A 25,433-nucleotide genomic window follows, 5' to 3' on the forward strand; every position below is an offset into this window, starting at 1 on the left:
ACAATTAAGAGACAGCCTCTGAAAATTGATATTCATGTAATTAGATGGATTTGTCTACCCAACCACTATATTTAAGACTACATAAACACACTTATTTTTCTTCAGAGTCCATCCAATTTTAGTTGGGAAGGTTTTGTTATCAGCTCTTCCATATTGCAAAACATAGCAAGGTAACAAGTAACATCTGCTAGGAGTTTGGCACTAGTAATTTTTTCTTTATGTAGGCTTAGTAGATGTTTTTTCTTTTATCATTTTAACAGATTTATGTGTTTCCAATAGTTCCAGGATTCTAAATAGTTCCAATAGTTCCAGTGTTTTCTGTATAGCTATCTTAAAAAGGACAAGGGTCAAGGTAGGTGGCTAAAACACCATTAATGGCACGACCAATGGTGATGTGGATTGAGTTCTGCAGTTCCAAATGTGAGCCAAATTGGGCTCCTGGATCCACTGGCCAACTGCGTGTGTGTGCATCCCTGGTGAGACTGCTCTGGGCTGTTAAGGTCTATTGATTCCCTCAGGACCCTGAAAAACATTTGCATTGTTTATTCATCCTTTTCCTAAATATCTTCTAAAGATTACTGTCACAGGTAGGATAATAAACTAAAAGGTCCTTTCCAGTCCATTTACTTAATTCAAATACATCAGAAGAACTAAAATATAAAGCCAGCTCTTACATAACAGCTATTCTTGACACGTACCTCCTTGCCAAACTAGTGAGTTCATATCCTGTCCAGTCTAACTTGGCTGGCCTTCATGAAGAACACAAATATTATTCTGTAGCTGATGTATTCTCACATTTGTTGTCTAAGTCTGTTGAAGGTGGAGGTTCTAAAGAATGGCATTCACTTAAAGCAATTTACTTGCATTGTTGATTTTAAGTGTGAAGTCTAGAATTAACTCCTTCTCATACTTTCTTTATTGTTCCTATCGTATTTAATACAACTAGCTGCTATAAAGACCTTCCTGACAAATATTTCTGTTGTGATGGGGCATTTGTTATTATAGACATTCCTCCAGCAGAAGTTGGACTGAGCATTCTCCTGGTGGCCCATTTTCACCTACAGCTGCTTTACTGCCACAAACTCAGCTTGAGGCTGCTAGCCTGTAGGAGCTTGTAATTAGTGCAGAATTTATATGTTGCCTCACAGAGGTGAGTTCTGAGAAACATACTTCAGGATTGCTGTATGATCTTTGGCTTCTTATTTACTTCAAAAACTCATTAAAACTGTTCTTCCTGGCATTATTTAAGCACTCTGGGTCTTTTGGGTCCTGGCATGCTGTACTTTTAACCAAGAAGCAGCCTCACAAAAGAGCAGATTGCTTGAGTAGTGCAATTTCGCATACATCAATTCAGCTCATTTCCTCAGATCTTTGCTGGAGTTAATGGCTTCTCAACCAGTGGGACAAATACAAAGGTGAAAGTTTATGAGGATTTATTTTTTGACAGGAGCAGAAATGTTGAAAACAGCATGTGCTTTTATATCTTATTAAGAGTCCATAACATGTCTGGTGGAAGTTCACAACCAAAGAGCTTGATAAGTATCATACAGGGGTTATGAATATAGTGAATCACTTATTGCTCTGGTGTGAGAAATTTCAGTTTGCTCTGAGGGTACCATAGCTCTGCCTCTGCCTGTTTAAGTATGGTGACATTTCGTATACCAAGTTATTGCCCTTGCTTAACTATTATCCTCTATATTACATCACATCACTCTTAAACAATGTAAATTTTTGTCAGTTTGGTTTAACTATTGGATGTTGAACTATTTTGTCTATTTGGGGTTCCATATTCATGTGTGTCAATTACAATCCCTGTTTTATGCTTGAATAAAGTGATCCAGTAGATTCCATTGAAATATTATGCATAGATTTGTGACGTTTTTTTCATGTTGCCCAAGTATCCAAGTCCAAACTGTAATGTGGGAACATTTCATTTATTAATGCTCATCTTCTTCTCCTAAATACGTTCTTGAAGTCTTCTAGCAGATTTGGAAAGGAGAAATTTAACAGATGCATCTTAAAATATCAAACATAACTGTTTCATTCAGATGATTAAGAGATTCAGATTTGCAAAGCTTTTATATCTTCGAGAACAGAAGATTGTAGATTTTGTGCAATTATCAAAATATGCATTCAAAAGAATGGCAATCAAAATACTGTCAGTATTTTAAGAGATTGCTTTGTCTCTTTAAAAATTTAACTCACCCTGTAGGTATTGCATACATTATTTAAACTGCCATCCGCTCTACTTTGAAAATTATATTATTGTGATATAGACATGGATGTAATTTTTAAGAATTTGAACATTTCTGGTGGGATCAGCAATTATTTGATTTATAGAGTCAGGAGGACTCTGTTCCAACATAAACTCCATGAAGTCTCACAGATAAAAATCTTCCTGCAATTAAATTTACACAAAACTGCTGCATATAAAACTTACAGAAAGTCTGACTGTGTCTGTTTAGCTCATATCTAAATGCCAGTTCAAACGAGAATGTGGCCTTTACAACTGTTTATTTAGAAAACATCTTGTCATTCATCATAGAATTAGGTGATGCAAAGATTTGATTATAATTCTTCCAAGACTAACAAAAGATAACATAATTATTCTTCTGATTTTTGTCCCAGCAGGAGAGAAATGGAACCACAGGGCATGTTTATTTGTACCACAAACCACATATTTCCTTGTTTAGGAACTTTAATGAAATCATAACCTGACACTAAAGACTATATTAAAGATCTGTTTCAGTTTAGAATGATAAACAAGCGGGTCATAAATCTTAAAATACTGTTTTAGAAGAATAAGTATGTCTGATTGTTCTGAGATTTTGTACTGAACTACTACATAAAAAAATAAGGCAAGTAGAGAAAAAACATTTTTTCCCTGCCAAGAAGATGGAGTCAATCAGCTTGTGGCTCTGTACCACTATTTTGCCTTTACTCTGACTGCTGAATGAACTACACTGGCAAGTCAGACATTTCAAATATCTCTTCAGTTTATCCACAGCTCTTTGTGAGCAAATTATCAGCTCTCTGGTTACCTTGCTCAGAGAATACATACTGAAGTTTTCAGAGTATGTACAAATTATAGTTTTCATCACACTGTAACCACGAGTAATCAAAATACTTAGGGTGTTCTGTTTGGGGCATTTCTTGGTTACTCTGATACAACCATTAACCTTCTATCTGGGTGTAGACTGCCTGATATATTTAAGGTACTTTTGGGGCTTGATCTTAATATCCCCATCTAGAGAAAAGGAGTGTTGCCTTCCCTTGTTTTATGCTCATTTCCATAGTGGTTTATCCACCAGACTTTTGGCAGCAGCAGGAACCAATCTAATATTAATAGATTACCTGGAAGCCCTCAAATTGACTGCATATCCAAAAACAAGTTTGAAATGCTGTTTAAATTCCAATAAGGCTTAAGGTTTAATTTCAGACATGTGACATGAAATATAGTGTTAGAAGTTGAAATTCACCGCAATTTTTCCAGAAAGCCTTGGCTAGCTCTAATCAGAAGTAATGCACTCCTATAGAAATTAATTATTTGCAAATCACTGGGGAGTGGGGGTATTTATAAATGAAAACATAATTTTGAATGTTTTTTGACCCATATTGATGGATTATATTTATTTACAAAATTAATTGCTGCTGATGTAGCTTACCATAAAAATCTGGTTGAGGAAATGTTTTCAGATGTGCATTTACATTCAACTGCTAAGCACAACCAAAAGGCCTGTGTCGGTTGTGCATAATTGGAGTAAATATTTTTTCAGGTTTCATTCATTTGGAATCTAGGTTACAATTCTGGATAAAAGAATTTAAGAGCTGTTTGAGTATTTTGGACAGGAAAATCTTCTTTTTATTTGCTTAGGAAGTATTTCTCAGTCATATGCCCTGACTGGACGAAAGTTGCAACACTGAATTGAAGTGACCGGGTCATTCAGGTCTTGTTGGAGGAAGGTTTATAGGTTTTTTAAAAATGTGTTTCATAAAAGAGTCTTGATTTGTATTTACAGTGAGCTACTAAAATGGTGCCAATCATTCACAATTAGAGTAAATATTTTTTCAGGTTTCATTCTTTTGGAACTGAGGTTAGAACATTCAGTGAAAATACTGAATGGCACTTCTAACTAAACTGGGCACATGTGTGTGGGAGGTAGTAAGAAACTCACTAGAAGCATATGTTTGGTGTTCCAGGCAATTTTTATTTTATATTAAAAAAATGCCAAGCCCCTCAGTAAGAAGGCTTAGCAGCAACACTGAGAAAAAATCCATTTAACACTTCAAGAATTTGGCCTCTTAATTTTTTTCATCTTTAAATAGTTAGAATAATTACATTCACCCATCAGCAAACTATTTGCCTCCCTTTGCTGAATGGAGGTTTCACGACTCCAGTGCTGGAGTGCACCAGCACAGCAATGGCTACACATGGCCATGGATGTGCAGGAGAAGAGGTGAGTCTGACCTTTAGCCACATGCCAGAGGGAGCAGATGTGGGGACTGCACCCTCTGGGGAGGAATTTGCCTGTTCAAACAGCCCTCACTGCTCCAACACCTATTTTGTGGGAAGGGAAGGGAAGGGAAGGGAAGGGAAGGGAAGGGAAGGGAAGGGAAGGGAAGGGAAGGGAAGGGAAGGGAAGGGAAGGGAAGGGAAGGGAAGGGAAGCAGGAGGGTGCGGATGTTCTGGGTCTAGATTCAGCTGGCAATTGATAACTTCACAGGGAGTTAATAATCATAGGGGATTTTCAAAATTGAATGATTTGCATTAGTGCTAAATTGAGTTGACCTATAGCTTCTTAAAATATGGGAAAAAATGGTTTTGAAAAAAAACCACACTACCTTATTAATTTATCCCTTGTATGTCTGTTCTTTGTATTATGATATCCCCTGCTTTTTGTTGTATTGCCTTTCATTCTTCCATATTTTTACCATATTAGGTTGAAAGTTAGTCAGCATAAAGTATACATAAAAATGTTAAGGAGTTTGGAAACACCTGGCTTGGTGCATCCATGTCTATTCCAGCGTATTGGAATGGTCAATCTAATGACAGCAACTCAGAGAAGGAATGGTGACAATTCTCTGGAGAAAATAATTTGTACATTTTTTCCTCGGACAAAACGAAAAAATAAGTTTGATTCTAACAGTTGTAAAATAATATGTGATGTTGCTGTGGAGTCTAGGTAGCTGCTCCAAAAATTTCATTTAACAAACACCACATTTGACTATGTTCACATTAAAATTTCTTGAAGTGATATATCATGACTTCAGTATTTGTTATTTCAACATCACATTGATGTGAGTGTCACTCATTCTTTAATGGCTAACTACATATACATTTATTGGGGTACTTGAAATTGGGACCAATAGGTAATCAAAACTTAAGAACTCCTGCTACAGAGTACATAAAACTATTTCAGAAGTTTTCCAACCTTTTAGATCATGCTTACTTAAGTCAGCATTTTCAAACCTGAATTAGTCACCTGCAAGTGAAATTCTGTCTTCTTTGATTTCCATTTCAGTTCTTCCATTTCACTGAACATGATTAAGGTTCCACCTATAGGCTGTATTTAAGCACCTAAGTTTGTAGTCTGTTTTTTTAGACATGTCAAACACATAATCCTACTAAAGTCAACATATCCTATATATGCTCAGCATTCCTGGCACCTGGAATAAATTTTAGATCTAATTCTGCAGGTGTTCCATGTCAACAAAGTACTGCACCTGCCCAGAATTATCAGTAGTGCTACACTCAAAGCTCAACAATGACCATTTAGTTTGGTTTCCCCCTCAAATTATTCTATATGCTATTATTCCATTTTCTTGTAACACTTGTGTCTGTCTGTCTTAAACATCGTAACTTGGCATCTATGTCCCAAATTCGCGTTAGCAAATTACCAAGTATGATTCTGCTACCAGAATCACTCCAGCATGTTTTGCTGTGAATTTCACACATGCAAATTTCATTGGAATTTTTGTCATGGCAAAGATCAACATACTGGTATGACCAATTGTTATTCCTTATGATAATCTACACAGAACTCCTTTTTTTTTTTTTTTTTCTGATGTAGAACTGCTCCTATTATAAAAATCCTCATTTTACCAGAATTGACAAGTTCTTAGTCTTCCTACAGGAAATCTGGAAGGTCTTTCAGGCATCTATCATGAGCTCTTCTGATCTTAACGTTGGTGATCTTCTTGCGTGTTACATGAAAATGAAATCAGAATGTATTGTCTATGCTGCCTCATTGAAGTACACCTCAGAAGAAATAGCACAAATGCCACCTTGAAGTTATATTGATTAGATTTATATCACCATTGTTGTTCTAATACCTCATACAGAAAATGTTAAGTCAGTAAACTTAACACATAAATAAAAAAATCTGTTTTCCTGTCACTCTTTTCAGAGTAAATGTTACTTTCTGATAAGAAAAACTGCAGATAGCCAGTTGCTTTGAGAAGCTCATTAATAGGGACAAAGCTGATTTATTTATTTATTTATTTATTTATTTGATCTCAGAGAAAGGTTAGAAATATTGTATCAAATGATAAAAAGTTATCCAAATGATTACTGAGCCACTTGAAGCCCTATCTTCTCCTTAATACTGTACAGTAGCTGTCAGTTATCTTTAGAATAAAGCTTCTATTCCAGTTTTCATAGCAAAGCTATATTACAGCAAATGTGTTACTTTTAAGAATTCTACAGATCTGTTCACTTTAATCGGTCCTTTCAAAAAAATACAGATTTTTCAATTAGATGTTTAAATATATTTGAAATTAGAACAACAGAAGCCAGCCTGAAGTACAATTTAAAAAATTAAATGTCTGCTTTGAATGCATTTTTTACTACACAAACCCACAAGATCAAATAATATCACTGTAAGCATATTTTCGGCACACTCATAAAAATAATCACATAATGCATACCCAGATGCTTAATGGTAAACTATGCTTTTGAACACTCTGAACAAGGACTGTGATTCCAAATAGCAGATATGTTCAGCTCCAGCAGCTGCAGTCATTGCTGCCTGAGATATCTGCCAGAGGTTACCATCCTTCTGCTGCTCCTCAGCTGCCTTGGTCTAGTGAGCTCTCAGCTAACTCACAGACTAACTCACAGACTAACTCACCAACTACTACACCAGCTGAGGAGAGAGAGAAACTCCATGCAGCTCTCCAACATCTGGCAGGGAAACAGACCAGGCCACTGGTACAAGGAGTCAAAACCTCTAGCAGCCAAGGCTAGTTCTGTCTAGATGGGAAATCAGAGCCCAAAGATAAAGCTCAGTCAGCTGGAATATGCCTACCTCATATTAGTGCAAACCTATGCTCTATGGCTTGCAGTGAAAGGATAAGCAAACCTTGTAACAGTAAAGTGCAGCAAAGAGGTCTATGTATGACATAAAATGACATAATTCTTTAAGTCAATGAGTTCCAGATTAATAAAACATGCTGACCAAGCCAGATTGTGACCCTTGTCGTGCAGGGAAAGTCCTTCCTTTTGGGAATTCACACTCATACTTTTTTGGGGTTGATTTCTTTCTGGCCATTTCTTGTTTTAATGGGCTTTTTGGGGCCACTGATCAGTGGGTTGGTGTTCTTGGTTTGTGGTTTCAGGGCTCCACTCTGACCACTGCGTCCCGAATTCTGGCTCTTACTGCGCGCAGTTCGCCGCTTTTGTTCTTGCAGCCTCTGTTCCCACCTCTGTAGAAATGCAGAAGACAAAGAGGATGAGTTAGGGAAGGACATAATCATAAATAATTACATCCTAATCAAAGCTATCCAGAACCACTGATGCTAGTGCTACCTTTAACAGCCTCATGCTCTATATTGCAAGGCCATTGATGTCAGCATGTAATGGCTATTTGCAGGGACTGTGTTCTAGGTTAGAGGGGCATCAGTTGATGGAAATTACAATTGCCCATCTCATGTGCATGCTGCATGTGAGTACCTTCTCAGAAATAGAGGGGAGCTGGCATCATGCCATCAAAAAGTCAGGACCAGCACGTTGGAGCTCCTTCGTAAGGCCCTTCCTTGCTGTCTTGCTGGATGTGCTACTTGACTTTTCCTCAGAAAAGTCTACAGGAATCAAACCATCTATTCACAATATACACTTAAGCACACAGCCACAAGGGGAGCTAGCATTTACTTTCTGCTTCTGCTTTTCCCTGGGGTGGAAAGGACTGGGCAGGAACAAGCTTATGCTATGGACAGGCAATAGCAATGATCACAGTGAAACTACAGTGTTGAGAGTTGCAATAGCATGGTTTGAATAATGCACCTGCAGCTTTACTCAGCAGCATACCCAAGAAATTTTGAAAAGCACTGATAACAGTTGTCAGATTTTCATATCCAATAATGCAGTAGTTACAAAATAGGTTTTTACAGTAAGTTTGACTGGTCAACTCTCCAAAACATGGAGGGATCCGTAGAACAGCAATAGAGACTGCAGACTTTCACCTCTAGGAACAGAAATACCTACTTTAAGGAAAACAAGGTAGGCAGTAGAACCCAGAAAGGATCTCACCTCTCCCCTCTATTATCTTTCCCTTCTGAAATTGCTAAAGGCAGCGGATTTACCCAGTGATCAGAGCAAGAGAAATGTTCTCCAGCTTGCCCTATTCAATATCTCTGCATGACTTTGTTGTAGCTCAGACTCTTGTCCTGGCTAAAGAAAAGACCAGCAATGTTGTGGTTATGTTAACAACTGTCTTCTGTGGTTGACAGACAGCTCAAAACATCCATTGTAAGTGGTAACTCTACACAAAATTTGGATGCAAGTCTTCAGAGATGAATGATGGGCATTAAAATGAAGCCACTGTGATACCTAGCTCCATACTGGCTCTGTGTGGTCAGAGTTATTTTATGCATGTTTATAAAACCAAAACTATCAGCACACATTTAGTTGTGTCCCACTCAAATATGTTTAAATGAGGATTTAGTTTCTGAAACTATTAATATGAGAGGAAATTACATGTGCTTTGAAGGGCATTTCTTTGGCAGTCATGCATCTATTTGACAATCTGAAAACTAAAGCCCAAACATGATTCAAGACACAATTAGAAATGACAAAACAGTGTGAGGAGGTGACTAAAACACAATGTGTGCCAGCAACAGGCCATTAAGTTGACAGCTAAAGGATTTCAGGAATCCAAGTCATATGTCAATATTCTTCTAAATCCCACATGGCATCCTCTGCAATTGCCATGTATTTATTTTTTAAAGATTTAAAGCATGTTTTATTTTCCACACATAGGTTTCAGATGAGTAAGTGAAGAGGGAGGAGAGAAGCATTGAATGCAATTTCCTGCAAGAAGCTGGTCTGTAATCTGAAAGCTTTTTCTTATGGATTCCTACATCTCTTTTCCTCCTCTCTATCAACTGCCATTCAACTCACAATTAAAACACACATGTATGTCCTTAAACATACATGTATGACCTTAATGCTCTGAAAACCTTTCTGATTTCCAAAAATAACTTTCTTCCATGTCTTAAACTGGGAGGAAGAATCAGACCTTCTCTCAATGCATCCTTTCTTTACATTAAAAAGAGGAGTTTACAAGCAGAGAGTGATATCAAATGCTATCCTGAAGCCCCAAAAAGCAGGGGCATCTGCTGTGCCTGCCACCCATGTCTCTATACTAAAGACTCTTCCTTCCAGTGTTTCCTGAATCCAGAGAGACAATGCCCAATCCTTTGGCTGGGTCTTAGTAGTGAGTACCTGGTGAGAAGTGTGTGTCTCCAGCCTGTAATCTTTAATGCAGCAAAAAAACATTCATCCAGTGCAGAGGATTTTAACTTCCTTTCTTATCTAATATGGGCTATGTACTCATCTGCATATTACCTTCACTTTCATATCACTGCTCCTTGTGGTAGCAGGGAAATGAAAGAAATTCCTAGAGACATTACTGTAAGAAACCAGAGTTCATACAAAGATCATCTCACAGGGTAAAATTAAAGAGAAATAAAATTTTAGAGACCCTAAACCACAAGATTAAAGTATTCAAATTTTCACCTATACTTGAGTAACTATAAAGGCTAAAAATGTTCAAGTGAAAATAATGATACTCACTGGAGTTACAGATATCTGAAAGTCATCAAAGTTAATCAATCTGAAGTAAAACACAGGTGTTTAACTTTTTATCAAGAAGTTCAGCATTCTTTTCTTTGGTTGTATTTACCTTAAATCTTCTGTTTAGTTGGTCCTTCCATTTTTCAACTAGACATCCATCAAGAAGCATCAACCTGAAATTAAGAAATACACACAAATTATAGATATTGCTGATTTTGATGCCTGAGATGCTATTCCAAATGATTTGACACAGAAGAGTTGAAATGCACCCACAGGTACTGGTACTGACAGGTTTTATGGATGGGATGATGGGATACCATATGTTTCTCTGTGTGTTTATGTGAAGAGTAGATTAAACAGATGCATTTTACTTCTGACTTTAAAAAAGAAGCTGTTTCATATGCACCAGCTAATACAGCTTAGCTGAAAAACAGTAATATAATGATATGATCACTTACAATTGTATCCTTTTCTACCTATAAATACATAAGGATGGCAGTATGTGTTTCCTACATCTAACTCTTTAATGAGTCCTTTAAGGTGAATTTGGAAGATGCATGGTTAGTGATACTTGCCATACTTGCCTACCAGTACAATCTGGCTAGCTCCTGCATGAAAACACTGAGTCTAGTTGTTATGAAATGAACAAAGCAAAAATGTGACTATTAAATATATATGCCTTAAACAGCTCCTAAAGCAGCTTATTCTAAAGCAGTCTGATGTCACAATTTCCACGTTCCAGCCCAGTGACAACTTTTTGACGGTTTTTTTGGTTGGTTGGTTGGTTGGTTGGTTGGTTGGTTGGTTGAGATACCAGGCCTTAACATGCCCTAATATAAACTCCACTAAAATTCTGGTTGTATTTAGACACCAGTGCTGGCTGGAAACATCAAGACATAGTTATAAATGCACATAAGATCACACAGCACTGTTCTGGCTGGTGAAGGTTAAATAGTGTAGCAGGACCTGACCTCCAGTTTCTATGAATAGCATCACTGCTCTTAGCAGCTCAAACACAGTACAAAATGCTGCCTCTTGTAGTCATTAGCCTCTGTGCATCCAGTTTGACCACACATAAAAGGCCTAATGTGAGTGCAAACCTTGGAGAATCAGGACCAATATGCTGTACTAATGCAACAGGATTGATGCCAAGGCCATACTGCCATGGATGAAACCACAACATGGAGTACATCTGGCACAGCTTTGTTCAGGTCAAATTATCCAGTGAGGCTCTAACCCTAACAACAGGCAATAGGTATTTTGCCATTGACTGCAGAGGAGGTACAGCTTCCACTCATTCTGCCTCTGTCATTTTAAAAAGCTGCTGTAACTCAAAACCTTCTGTTTTCCTGCCACTAAGTTCAACAGGAAGCACATATAATAATTTATGTTTCTTTTTCAAATCCACTTTAGTACACTATATGAAATTAAAAACCTCAATGACCTTTAAAAACCATCACAAGACATTTAGTGAATCACGTGGTTTTTTCCATAATAATGGAGATGCTGATTGTGATCTTTGACTTATGAAATCTCCCTTTTCTAACAGCCTCCAGAGGATCCTCTGCAACCCAGAGCTCCTCCATCGCCATTCTGGTCATAGTCCTTCTACATGAGTCAGAGCTTGTATCCCTAAAATCACTAACACAAAGAGAGAGCTCTACATTAATATTTGTGAAATACTTCCAGACCTAGAGGGGCAAAGAGATGAGTAGTAATACAATGCTGTGTCTGCTAGCTCACAAGACAAAAACAAGACAAAGTAGTAAGATATCAGATGGCAAATTTTAGAAACACCTATAAAATGCTCCCAAAATATCAACATAAAGCTCATTAAAAATATGGGCATGGCCCACCACGTCCCACATGTGGATGTTCCGTGGTCCTTACAAGCATGTGTGGCCAATTAACAGTAACATCACAGTATGCAAAACCAGCCTGCACATTTTACAGACAGCCTTGCCTCCAAACTACAACACCCAGGCCTACAAAAAACCTGTAACACCACAACCTGCTCTGCTGGCATCTACTGGTGCGCTTGGGGTGCTAATGTGGATGGGATGTTCCCTTCTGCCTCAAGGAACCAGGGAGAAAAGGGAGCTGTTATTCATCACTCCTTCCCATCCAAGCCAGCATGCTGGATTTCCTTCCATGCCTGGGGCTAGGCTGACTGCCAGATGAAAGGTCTGGTAAAGTTAGTTTTGTTTTGTTTTTAATTTTAATCATACAGCAGGACTGGCAAGCTGCTCTAAGAGTATTTACTTTTCATCTGCCATCCGGGAGCTGGAGCTCCAATGGCTGCAGCTTTGGCTGGTCCCGGTACGGCTGCGGGATCAGAAACATCTCACTGACGGCACTGGTCCAAAGTATGGACAGGCCAGTGGAGAAGGCCTGGCTCTGATTCCAGCAGCTCTGCTGACAGAGGATGTGTATCATCTTCTGCCCACTCCCCTGGTGAGGAAGAACCACATGCCTTCCATGTGGTCCTGCCAACACAGACCATCATCTACAGGCACCACTGGGCTTGTTGCACACTAAGCAGCTCATCCCCATGGAAAGTGGTCCTGGAAAAACACTCCCAAGCTGGAGGTGACTGAACTGCTGCATGATGTTTTATCAATGTGACGTCAGCACCTAATGCCACCAGATTTTATACTTTTTGCGTGAGTCAAATTTTGTAAACACATCATGGCACAGAGCTGAGGCTGATGAAAGTCAGCCGTGAAGGTAATGGAAATATGTAAGTGTATGTATGAGTTCTCCTAAAACAAGCCTATGATGAGGAAGAGAGATTTACTGGTCCTCCTTCCCATCCCTCACAGCCAGCTCTAACACTTTTCTGCAACACATCACGGCTCACCTTGAGCGCCACTCATAGCACATAATGAGAACATCCTGCTTTGGTTGAAGAGGCGGGCACTGGCAGGAGGAATTTGTAAGAAGAGGCACTTGGGACAGAGGAATTGGCGTTGAAGACTTGAGAATGTCTTTGACTTCAACCACAGTGGTTATCTCATTGCAGTTCCCTCTTTCTATGCTTTTTACTTTAGCGTGAATGACTGCAAATAGAAAAACAGAAGAGCGAGAACAATAAACAGTCTTGGAAATTTAAATGCATCTCAAAATTAAATAAAATATATTGAATTGGAAGCTGTTGTTTTGGTTGTGAAACTAGAACTACTTCTGCCTGTGTGGGCATGAACAGTGGCTTAGAATAACAGAGGCCTGATCTCAATTTGGTTTTCAGTAGGACTGTTGACAACTGTAAAATTAAACATGTGCTTAAATCTTTGCCAGATCAGACCAACTGATCTTGCCTGGAATCACACACACAAACAGCTCCTTCAACTCAGACTTGAAGAACCCTTTGCATAAATCTAAGCCATCCTCCAGCCACATCTGGCTATTTCTGATTAAGTAATGAATAATTTACCTCACAGACAGTTGTCACAAATTCAATCTTTTCAGTAATAAAATCATTTCCTGTAGATTGTAACCAGGAAATATAGTATTTTCTTAAATATAAGAAACAAGGCAAGGCTAGAAACAATAGTCAAAAAACTAAGAGGCTTAGGATTTCCATGACTTACTTGAGCTATACCTTTTTTCATCTTTTGCCTTTGGATTCTCTACCAATAGTGAGATCCTTATATAATCGAGATACTGAAAAAGGTTCTTCTGACTCTGAATACACAATCATTTGTATTTTTACCTTTCATTGAGGAAAACTGCATATCTGCACAGATGCAAGAAGCTGAAGCACTGTAGATTGCTCTGAAATGATCCCTGGGCTAACTTTGTACCTACAAAATTCTGGCATCACCTACCACTCCAGCATTTCATTCCTTCTCTCTTGTGAAAAATACCAGATCTAATAAATTAAGTATGATTTTTACATAAAGGATTTTGTCTCTAGGAAATGTCAAAATAGAAAGGGTTCTACTGTCCAAAAATTCTTCAGTGAAAGAAGCATGAGAAGTGTACAGACCACAGGATGATCAGCCTGCCCCTGCCAGCCACGGGGTCAAAAGCTTCCACATAAACCTCATAACATTTCGAATAAACTTCACACAATGAAAACAGGAGACCAGCACTGTTAATGCAGTCTGGGGTTTATGTGCTACCTTTATCAGGACATGTATAACAGACACAAAACATGTGAGGAATTTCAGTTTTGGAGACTCACAATCCATTTTCAAGTCTGTTTGGTACAATTGAAAGTACAATTTGGCAGTATGTCTTATTTTAAAGGTTTTCAGAAAAAAAAAAAGATTGATTTTCAACTCATTAAATCTTGTCCCTCCATTCATTTTCCATATAAATAGGTCTATTTCTCTCACAGGCTGCTGAATAAATACTTACATCTCAAAAAGAAAAATCTTGATTTCACAAATTCAATGGAATTAAATTTTGGACCCCGACATACAGGTTCTACTCAAGGAACACTCCTACTGAAACCACTGGAATCAGAATTTACACAAATAACACCTGTCTTTCATTTTGGAACAGACATTTGATATCACTACTTTTCATATGTTTCAGGCAACTATAAAAAATCATTGTTCCACCTAAACATATCTCTATGTTGTACTGACACAGATCAAAGAATTATATAAAAAGAGTAAGTCATGTAAATGCACCAAAATGCTATAATGAACAAAAATTGTACAACTACCTAAGCTAGAGGTTCAGCTTGATTATTCCCACCAAACATGCTAACAAAGAAGCAAATAGCTACAAACTTGCTTTTATCTGATATCAAACAAATAGGAACTGAACTATATTATAACCCTACTGCAGAAGAACTAGATAAATGACTGGGAAAAAAAGTGCCATTGAGAAAATACCCACAAAGTGCAAAATGAAGCAATACTGCATATAAAACTCATAGTTAATAGGGGCTTTGTATTGACACTAGGTTTAATCTGGCATTTATCTAATCTTAATTAGAATTCTTCCTGACTCACACCATCAGAAAACTGAGGCAGGGGAAAGCTAAGGGGAAAGAGGGCTGAATACTTATTTTTGTTGCCAATATGTCACCCAACATCTAATAAAACTATCAGCTATCTCCATGGCTGGATGGTGCAAATTGTCACTGAATTCAGTTAATCTCTGACAATTGTGCACCAGCCAGAACTCGGGCTAATAAGTAAAAGCATATACAAATTTCTAAAAACTTTTTACTTTGATGCAGCTGGTTCACATTTACGAGTTTTATTTGGGTAGAAAACCCCTGTTTATTCTATCTGCTGGATGAAAACAGGAGCTGGCCAAAGTCATCACACTCACATAAGGCATAACTGCCTTTACTAAAGTGACCTTTGCAGCAGCAACCACCCCTTCTGCAGAGCAGAAGGGTGCACATTACTGACATTTTACTGCATTTGTCAGAAACACACCATCATCTGTGCCATTACTACTACTGCCTGCACATGGTGTGTGCTACAGCTAGGTATCCCCTGGCAAACACTCACTTGGAAAGGCTGTGTTGGAGCAGTCTTCCCATGCCACACTTGCTGGATGGGGCCTGATGTGGGTTCAGCACCCACACAGAGCTGCCTAACTTGCAGGGACACAAGGAGGATGTGGGGCAGGCCAAGTGAAGCATTTCCCCATGCACTTACTGTAGCTGTAGTTCTTGGCCAAGTAGGTTGACAGCGTAGGCTTTGTCTTTTTGCACCTGCACCGCTCTTCAAAGGAAGAGAAGGGAGAAAGGTTGAGAGGTGTCAGATGGACCCTGTCTCCAGGGAGGTGGAGGAGGGGGATCGTCCTAGGCTCACCCTGGCCACGGCTCCTGCAGTCAGGCTCCAGGGGTCTGTCCGGCACCATAAAGCCCTGTGTGAAGTCCGTCCACTTCACATCTGCAAACAGAGGCGCGTCAGAGAGTGAAAACTGTCGGTAGAGGCTCCAGGACTGGAGCGTGGGGGTCCCGCAGCCCCCCCGTCCCAGCCTGGGGCGTCCCGCGGGGGTGGAGGGAGTCCTCCCTCCCACCTCTCGCTGCCCCCAGGGTTCTCACCCTCCGGCACGTCGGTGACGATGGCCTCTGGGGAGATGCAGACGCCGCGGTCGTAGACGGGGAGGTCGTCGCAAGCCAGGCTCTCGGGCCAGCTGTGGTTGTATCGGCGCATGATGGGCTCGCAGCCGTCGCGGGCGCGCTGGCAGACGGAGCGGCACGGCTTGATGGGGTCGTAGAGGAACTCCAGGGTGCAGATGGGGGCGTACATGGCGCAGAGGAAGAAGGACAGGACCGGGCTGCAGCCGGTGGCCACCAGCTCCTCGAACTGTTCGATAGCGAGGACGGCGTTTTCTTGGGTGCTGTGGTGGAGGTGGTTGGGCATGCGGGTGATATTCCAGGGCATGGAGCGGCACATGGGGATGCGCACCGCCTCGCACGGCGCGCCCTGCGCCCGCGGGCTCACCCGCAGCCACAGGGACACCGCCACCAAGGCGCGCAGCATCCTCTTCCTCCTCCTTCTCCTCCTTGTCCGCCGCCGCCCGCCGCCGCCCCGCGGGTCCCGGCGGCCGAAGGGCGCGGAGCGGCGCTGCCTCCCGGAGCCCGGCTGCAGTCAAGTCGCGGGAGCCGCCGCGCCGACAGCCATGGACATCGCGGGACCGCATTTATACCAGTGGCACGAGTGACGTGGGGCCGATCGCGCTCCCTTGGCAGCCCCGCTCCTCCGGGGGGTGGGGGGTGTGCGTGTATGTGTGCGTTTTGCTGTGCAGGCACGGTGACATCACCTCCACCCCGTTTAATCCCCCGGCGACATCACTGCGTCTCTCGGCCGCCGCTCCAGCTCCGTTTCAGTTTTCATCTGTGTCATAAATTCCTTCAGGTGGAAGGGGGGCAAGGGGGAGGGAAGGAAACCCAAACTACACGGTTCTGCCGCGGGGCTCTGCGCTCCGGCGCGGGGAGAGGGAAGGTGACGGTAGGAACCGCGGCTTCTTCCCGTGGGGCTGAACTTTATACGCCGCATTTTCTCAAGGGAGAAGAAACTTTTTGCGGGCTTGAGGGAGCTCCGGCGCCTGTTCCCGACGCCTCCAGGGAGTTGCAGAATTCCCTCCATGAGTTCGGCTCCGACGGGGAAAGGCGTGAAGCGCACGGGCGGACAGACGGGGTGGTGGCTCGTGGCCCGGTTTGCTCGGGACAGGGGAAACGGCGGCGGCCGGGCCGAGACGGGAGCGGGCGGCGGGGCCGCTGTGGGGCTGTTGTGCGGGCAGTCAGCCCGCCGCCCCGCTCTCCCCGCCGCTGTTCCCCACCAATCGCATCTGCACACGAGCGGAAGAAGGGGTTTCAGACTTTTTCCCAAGCTGTTTTTTATTTTCATTTCCTTGGGGCTCCACGGCCACGGGACCCTGGTGCAGAGGGGTGGCAGGGCCAAAGGGCTCCCTCATCCCTCACAGCCCACCTGTGTTCCCCCTTGCACGTAAAGACCTCCGGGCCCGTTCTTCCCTGTGGGAAATGCCGCTCCCCAGTCTTTGAGGGACCCGCTGAGATAAGAAGATTAACCCAGTGTCAGGTTATCCCAGTGACCTGAGAGAGCCGCAGCGTGGCTCTGAGGTACCTGCCCCGGCCAAGTACCGTGGTGCCACCGGTGTTGTCCCCGGCAGACGCAGCAGAGCTGCAAGGGACTGAGCACCTGTGGGGCACGGCCCTTCCCTTAGTGGGTGAGGAAAGCACATCCAGAGCAGGCAGGAAACAACAGCTGATACACCTAAGAGGGCGGTGGGAGATGAAGGAATGCATGTGGTAGAGGAATGTTTGGTGACACTGTCTCCCTGAGGGGAGGCACTGAAATGCCCCCCTCGAGGGCAACATTAAAGCGGTTTGTCCCAGCAGGTCACTCCTGTTCGCGTATCCCCTCCCTCCCCAGGCTCACGCAGAGTGCCCAGGGCTTGGAGCTCGCAGCTGCCCCTCTGGGCAGCCCTCGCGGAGCAGTGGACACGGCCAGGGCGCCTAGACCCTCCCGGCTGCGGGGAGGGAGGCCTGAGAGGGCGAGGGTCCCTGTCGCCGCGCTGCCTCGTGCCCCGCCGGCGTCCGGGCGCTGTGGCGGAGGGCGCCTCTCGCCTCTGAGGTGATGCGGGTTTGGAGGCGGGCCGCCCCCGCCCCTCGGCACAGCCTGCCCGCCCGCCTGCGCGCCGTGCGGGGCGGCCGTGCGCCGAGGCAGCGCGGCGCGGAGCGGAGCATGGCGCGGCCGGCGGCCGGGCGGCAGCTGTGCCCGGGGCCGGGGCCGCCGCTGCGACTGCTCCTGCTGCTGGGCGTCCTCCTGCTGCGCGGCGGAGCGGCGGCGGCGGCGGGGGCCGAGCCGTGCCAGGCGCCGCGACAGTGGGAAGGGCGCACCGTGTTCTACGAGCACGGCTCGGGCCGCAACACGCGGGCCGCCGTCTCCTACGACGGCCCCAACCAGCGCCTCCGCATCCTGGAGGAGAGGAAGGCGCTCATCCCCTGCAAGAAGTAGGTGGCGGCGAGACCTGCGGCGGGGCCGGGCCGAGCCGGGCGGGGCGGTGAGGGTCGGCACAGAGCCCGGAGGCGCCTCCCGGGGGGGGTGCGGTGATGCGAAGCCGGGAAGGGGGATCTCTCTCGGGCCCCGCCGTGCAGGCGGCTCCTCCTCTGCGTGAGTCGGGGCAGCGCGGGGCTGGCGGGGGCGAGGCACCGGCGTGGTAGAAACAGCTGGCGCTAGGAAACCTGTCACCAGCATGGCTTAGATCCGTGTAGATATATGTGTATATATATGTGTGTATATATTGAGAGATTTAAGATCAACATTGTCAGCTTTTTACCTTCAGAAATATTCTTCCCCTCCCAGCTCTTTTGCTATTCAAATGGAATTTGAAATTAATTCCAAAATTTGTGGTATAATGGGTATCATGAGGTATAATGAATAGGTTATACTCAAACATGTGAGTAATGCTATGGGGTAAGGGAGGAAGTTCTAGCTCAATAATTTGCTAACAAGTTTGAGTTACAAGTTCTCTGGGCCTTCTTGGTCCTTCTCAGTGCTTGGTCCTAAGTCAGTGCCAGGGTGTCAGGATGCATCCATTACCTGTGGTACAGTGTATTCATTCCCACTGCACAGCCCTGCAGACCTTCCTGTTCTTCATTTATACAGGATGTATCTATTAAGCCCATAACTTATACCAAAAAAATCCCCGTGTCATTGTCTGTTTCTTGATGTGCTGAAAAACAAATGTAGAAAAAAGCTGACTAAAGAAGAGCCTCTTTTTCCTTCCTCAGCCTGCCAAGCTCAGGTTGGGTGGAAGAACTGATTGGCCTAGAGAGGCCTCCCTGAGTGAGACATTTTTGGCTACTGTGTCAGTCACTTTCAGACAACATGACAAAGCATTCCTGCCAGTGTGAGGGTAGCAGGTCTGCCCATACCTCCACTCTCCCACCTACGAATTGTTCAAATAATAATGCATCCGTCCTGGGGATGTGTGAGACAAGGTAATGACCAGCCTACAAATGCTGTATCATCCATACTAATGGTCTCTCCTGTTAAAAGATCAATATTCCTTTTTCCTGCTGTATTTTTCCTTGACAATCAGTTTCATACCAACATTGTACGGAATTGTTTTAATCTTTCCAAAGCATGTGCTCTTCTGTGATCCTTTCTCTCCAAATCCCCTGACACTTGGAGAACTGTTCTGTGTGTTTCATTTTCAGGCTTAACTGTCCCTCATTGTAAGCTTTTTTCATTACTGTTTTTGCATAGGAGCCATGCGAAGAATGTTAAAAGCAACATAGAGGTATTTGCTGGTGGTTCTGCTGACATACAGCATGGAGTCTGACACTGGCCATGGGGTGCTCATGTTGCCTTCTTCTGCAAGTCCTAGGTTAACTTTAATGTTTGACAAGTATAAAACTGTGCTACAAAGCCTGACGCCAGTCTTTTCTAGCTTCTGAGTTGTACTACACTCATTTCTCAAGCCTATGTTTACTTTATTTGAAAAGTTTATTTTAAGATTGAATAATTACTCTACATTTTAGACTCTGGGCCAGATTTTGTCTTTTTCCAAGATCTTATCTTTTTACAGTTTTGATAAAATACCTGCTGTGGATGCAGTTTTGTCTGGGTTGGTAGCACTAGAAAGAGGCAGAGTGCAGACAGGTGAACTTGTTGATTTCTCTTGTATTAGATTTTTGTTGTAGACAAATTTCTGACCTCAGAGGTCTTAAATATTTCCAGGTCCATGTTTTCTGCCATTCAAAATTGGAGAGGGGTTGATTTTGTTATATGGGCAGTAGTGTCTGCTCAGGGCATGACCCAGGCTTCCATTTAAGTCAACAGAAAGTCTCCCATTGGTTTCAGTATGTTTTGGATCAGGTCTAGAATTGTGATCACAACTTCATTTCAGTGGGGACACAGTGACTTGTAAACCAAAGTTTTCAAAAGTTAGAGGCAAAGGGATTTATCCTGTCTTTTGAAAAATAACCTCTCCTCCACCCTGTTTTGACATTGACAAGAAAGGGGTAATTATGCCCAGGCAGGGAGTACAAAATCAACAAGAAAATCAACAAGAAAAATAGTGCTGCCCTGGTCTGTGAGGAAATTTCAGTCTAAATTCTCACATTTTGCTCCTATCAGATGTAACTTATGTGCAGCAATCATGGTTGGCCAACAACCACATTTTTCTACAAAGCATTTTCTGAAGCTTGCAAATGTGGACCTTAATCAGACACAGCCCTGTTTGAGTTATTGGCTGAGGTTAATCAAGGACACAAAGATTTGCCTGTGTGGAATGGCTTGCAGGCTCATAACCGCAGGAAAACTTGAAACTTTCAGGTTTTATTGTAGATCTATGTTTCAAATTCATGTGTTCTGCCATGTGGCATTTTCATACCTACATCAGCCCAGTAAAACATACCTACCTCAACTCCAGACAAGTAGCCATAAGGTAAACACCCAGTTGCTGCTTCATTAACATCACTTCTTTGTCCATCAGTTATTTCAAGATCAGCTGAGATGCAGTGACCACATTGGTAAAGACTGCCCATTCCCCATTGTCCGGCTGCACTGTGTCACCTGCCGCCTGGGCACACTCCTCGCTTGCCAGACAACCAACAGAGCCAGTTCTGATTAGGGAAGTCATAGCTGTGGTTTCAGAAAACGAGCTTGTTGGGTGGATGTTTCTCTAGGTCACACAATTGGCTCCTGCACTCTGGCTCGGAGTGTAAAAGCTACCAGCAGTGATCCTAGGCTGAGATTTTTCAAGGAGAACCTATTCCAGTTGGATTAATTTCTGGGCTTTATTTTTCACTTCTTTTACAGACCCCGCCTTAGCTACACTCTGCTTCTTTTGTTTTCTCCAGCATGCCTTGCCCTGCTGCTTCTTGCCCCTTCAGGATTGAATTTTTGGGGATAGACAGGGCAAGCAGGGATAATCTTAAAGTTTTGTGTGGTGCTCAGTTGATACTGATAGCAGAAGAGAAAAGAAAACAAACATTGAGTATGTTGTGCTGTTTCCTGTTTGGACTAGGTCAGTCCAGATATAAGGGGAGCACTTGAAGCAGCTCCCTAGACCTCTTGAGGCAAAGCTGAGTTCCTGCTGTTAAACACAGAACGTGATTTTTAGTCCTTTATGGCCTACTATATGAAGTTACTTCCTTTTGTGCTCTCTGGATGTTAAACCTTCCTCACTCTTGTTCAACCTTCTGTTGGCCTTTATCTCAGGACACTTAAAATAGGTAGCAGTCACCAGCATGGTTTGCAGTTGGGGCAAAAGTTTCTTTTTAAGGTAACTTCAAATGCTGTAGATTTGAGTATGACATCTCTGCAAACTGGTGAAAAATCCTGGCACAAAAGAGTCCAAAGAAAAAATCCTACTGACTACTGTGGCCAGAACTTAATGTCATCCATCACCTTTCATTTTCTTGGAGAAAGAGAGCAAGGGGTGTGCTCTTCAGCACTACTGAAGCCACTCAACAGGTGTTAGTGCTCAGTTATGAAGAAGAAAAGCATGAAGTGAGGAGCAGAGCAGAAATATTACAGCTGGAGTGTTACTTGCCACATGGTGTGTTCACAGTTTCACACTTATCTTCCATACTGTTTTCCACAGAGAGATTTCAGGGAAGGCCCAATAACATATTGTCTTATGAGAAATGTGATGGTGGGAAGAAAAAAATTTCCATGTGGTCAAGAAAGTGAGTAGGAGGAAGAAAATGCTTTTTTGTTTTTCTTCTATGCATATATTTTAACAGTAACCTCCATGGCCTGTTGTACAGTACTCAGCACATTGAGATGCCTTTGTATTTGCAACTGTCAGGGTTAGTGTCTTAAAAACTGTAGCTGCCCAGCAGAAGAACAATCAGGAGATGTCCTATGATTCAGTGTTGATTTAAAAACAGAACTGCATGTGGTTAAATTCCTTTAGTTCTATCATATTTGCAAAAGATAGGCACAGTTAAGGGGAGGATAAACTCCTCACCTGGCCACACAGACTGCTGGTGTGACAGAGAAGTGACAAAGCTATGTTTAGAGAAATAAGTCTCTTATTCTGACAGGTTCTTTCCTGTGTGTGTCAATCCCTGTCCTTGACTGACGAGAGGCAGCATAAGGTCAGGTGCAAATACAACAACATTCATCTGGAGAAGAGGTGATGACTTTTCAAAATAAACAGAGTGTGGGCACACGTGTCTGACTTATCTCAACTACTTTTTAGTTGTTTTAGGATGTGTGATTATAAAGGAAAAAACAGCAGTGTCTGACCTATTAAAATCATATAATCCATCCGTTCTGTGGTCATTGTGGTGACTCAATAGGCTAAGTATTGAGCTACGCTGAGCAACTGCAAATTTGTTTCCCAGACTTGGTTTTGGGAGTGGTTTCTGCAGTTTAAAGTTTTGGGGAATGAAAGACTGTCACGGGTAAAATTTTCAGAATTGGCCAAGTTGCCCAGGAACCCAAGTTCCATTTTTTAAAGATTATGTAGAATGTGCAGACTTGTGAGACCCTTAATTTGCAGTGAAACAGAAATGAATTTTCCGCAGTTTCTCTAAGAGTAACCTGAGTTCTTGGGACCTAAAATTCTTCATAAGCTGCTGTATATATAACTCACCTCTGAGAACAAGAACTGAAGGAAGGTACTTAGACGTCCTGCATTTACTTTCCTCCTATAGGTGTCAGGGGTTTCAAGTGTCTGCTGCTGCTAATGGCTGTGACTTTGGAAAGATGGCTTTGGAAAGCTGTTGTGCTGGATGCACACTGACTGTCAGATGCCAGGCAATACCCTGAAGCAAGCCTCAGTTGTTCTAATGAGAGTTATGTGGTGGGGTATGAAGGGCTGGCTGTAAAAGCCTTAACTCCTGCATTTCCATCAAAGCCCAATTACAAGTCAGTTTACTGAGTCCCTCAGTGATGCTCCCTGCCAAGGCAGCTTGTTCCTTGGAGAAGAGCACTGTACAAACAGGGCTGTGATCTGTGATGGCTGCAAGGGGGAGCATCTTGTCTGACTCCAGCTGTTCATTCTGTTTGTTTCTGCCCCCAGGCAGCAGCAATCATTCCCTCTTCCAAGTTCTTGGTCTTGTTGGAAGTCGGCCAGGCTATACAGCTCAGGAAGGCACTGGAGTTAATTGCTGTTGTTGTTACAGGTGGGTTGGTTGGGGAGATGAAAACACTGCTCGTGGGAGGCAGTTGAAATTCTTCAGCCGTTGAACTGCATCAGTAACAAACAAGTGGACTCTGTTAGAGGAAGTTGGGAACTGTTAGCTTAGCAAAGCTTTTTCTGTCTTGTGTGCTATGCTTCCTTGGACAACAGCATCTTTGTTAGTTTAAAAAAAACCAAAAACATAAAAAACCACCTGAGTATGAATAAAGCAAATCCATTGATTTGAGATGGCTGTTCTGTTTAGTGTAGTGTTCTTGAAACCATTGTTAATGCTAAGTGCTCTGGAGCCATTTCATACAATACCCAAACACAGCACATATCCAAACTGAGCAGAATAAACTGGCTCTTAAATTCAAAATAGCAGGATCCACAAAACCTTTTAAAGCTAGAGAAAAAATGTAGATAAAATGTCCAGTAACCTCAAATTGATAATTTGCTAGAGCACTGGTTGGTGTACTTAAAAACCACTGTCAGACACTCACTGGGGTTATTACTACCACATGAGTTCTAGATATCGTTTCCTGGATATTGTTAAAAAACAGAGGTTCTCATTAAAAAGTTTTGTTTTTCTAAAAGACGTTAAATGGTAGTCACTAACACCATGTTGTACTTGATACTAGTGGATTGGCTTAAGCATTTTATCCATCTGAACCCTTTACATTTAGGGAATTACTTCTTTCTTCCCTCTTATCATCTCTTGCTTGTCTATTTGAACTTTTTGAAATAATGTGTTTTTGCATTGAAACTTCTGGCTCATTTTGTACTGTTGGACATTATGGCAAAAACTTAAGGCAAGACCAGGACTGCACTGAAAATACAATATGCCTATATATCTATAACTTGGACCAATGTTTTCAGAAGATAAATCACTGTAAATTTGATTTATGGGGGTTTTGTTTGTTTGTTTGTTGTTTGTTTGTTTTTGTTTTTTTTTTTCTTTTTTGGTAGAGATTTAAAGTGGACATGAATAGAAAGAGATTCAGTGTTCTGTGGTCACAGACAGCTGATGGTGACGTGACTGTACGGCTAAACAGACACAATGAAAGACATCTTTATATTCATGATCTTAATTTGGACTCCATTCAGCTTGAGGCCTGACGCAATTCAGATGTCACAACTGACAACATCACACCTATTCTCACAGGACCAAAGGCCATTCATCTGAAAAAGTATCTCCTCTGAAGGTTAAACCAGAATTTTCTAATATAGGGCTTCTGTGAGGTAAAAAAATTATTTTCTTTTCCAGATACAGATCTGATTTGTATTGCATATCAGCAGGCTTATCCATTTATTAGCTTCATGGGACAGGTTTTCAACTGGATGACATTTTCCCAGACAAGTGAAGTCAGTGAAATGGTACCTTATTATGCCTTTTTTGGTATGCCAAGTCATTGGTTGATTCAAAATTAAAAGTTATGGTTCAGGTATCCTTCTGTCCTCTCTATTTTGCTATAAACTGACTGGTGGCTAACCTTGGCATGGCATAATAAATAATACTGAGCTATTCAGACTTGAGGCCATCCAGCTGTGAATCTGTGTAGCTGCAGCAGCAACAATCCAACTCCTGAACCTCATCTTTATCAGCTTCATCCCTGTCTTCAGATGACTTTCATTTTGGCCTTACCCGTAGATTTGCAAGGAATCGCATGCTTAGCAACTTGAGGAGTTCTCTCTCATGAGGTATTTTTACCTGTTGCTCTTCTTTACTCAAAGGGGAAATTATTTTCTCCAGAGTGTTTTCAAGGCATGGTACAGT

General features: G+C 42.4%; 2 protein-coding genes across 2 annotated transcripts in view; one reads left to right on the forward strand and one right to left on the reverse strand.

The window, feature by feature from the left end:
- Positions 1–6,485: 6,485 nt before the first annotated feature.
- On the reverse strand, positions 6,486–16,907 carry SFRP4 (secreted frizzled related protein 4). Its single transcript, XM_071429662.1, has 6 exons — positions 16,092–16,907; positions 15,856–15,936; positions 15,700–15,765; positions 12,933–13,131; positions 10,182–10,245; positions 6,486–7,704 (listed from the first exon to the last, which is right to left on the reverse strand). The coding sequence occupies exons 1-6, from the start codon at positions 16,531–16,533 to the stop codon at positions 7,516–7,518; spliced, it is 1,041 nt and encodes a 346-aa protein (XP_071285763.1). The 5' UTR covers positions 16,534–16,907; the 3' UTR covers positions 6,486–7,515.
- Positions 16,908–18,135: 1,228 nt separating this feature from the next.
- EPDR1 (ependymin related 1) overlaps positions 18,136–25,433 on the forward strand; it is a 28,763-nt gene continuing 21,465 nt past the window's right edge. Inside the window, exon 1 of the mRNA XM_071429663.1 lies at positions 18,136–18,527. Within this exon, the coding sequence (XP_071285764.1) occupies positions 18,151–18,527 (377 nt within the window). The 5' untranslated portion in view covers positions 18,136–18,150. The remainder of the gene's footprint in view (positions 18,528–25,433) is intronic.

This window comes from Agelaius tricolor, unplaced genomic scaffold, assembly GCF_023055355.1.
Source record: "Agelaius tricolor isolate 1412-34295 unplaced genomic scaffold, bAgeTri1.0.p SCAF_6, whole genome shotgun sequence".
NCBI lineage: Eukaryota > Metazoa > Chordata > Aves > Passeriformes > Icteridae > Agelaius > Agelaius tricolor.

What these genes read in the sequence shown, in the direction of transcription:
- SFRP4 (XM_071429662.1), bottom strand. Translation starts at nt 16,533, where the DNA reads ATGCTGCGCGCCTTGGTGGCGGTGTCCCTGTGGCTGCGGGTGAGCCCG. An exon ending in CGTCACCGACGTGCCGGAGG is followed by an intron (nt 15,937 to 16,091) that starts GTGAGAACCCTG and finishes CTCTGTTTGCAG; the next exon opens with ATGTGAAGTGGACGGACTTC. An exon ending in GGCCAAGAACTACAGCTACA is followed by an intron (nt 13,132 to 15,699) that starts GTAAGTGCATGG and finishes TTCTATTTGCAG; the next exon opens with TCATTCACGCTAAAGTAAAA.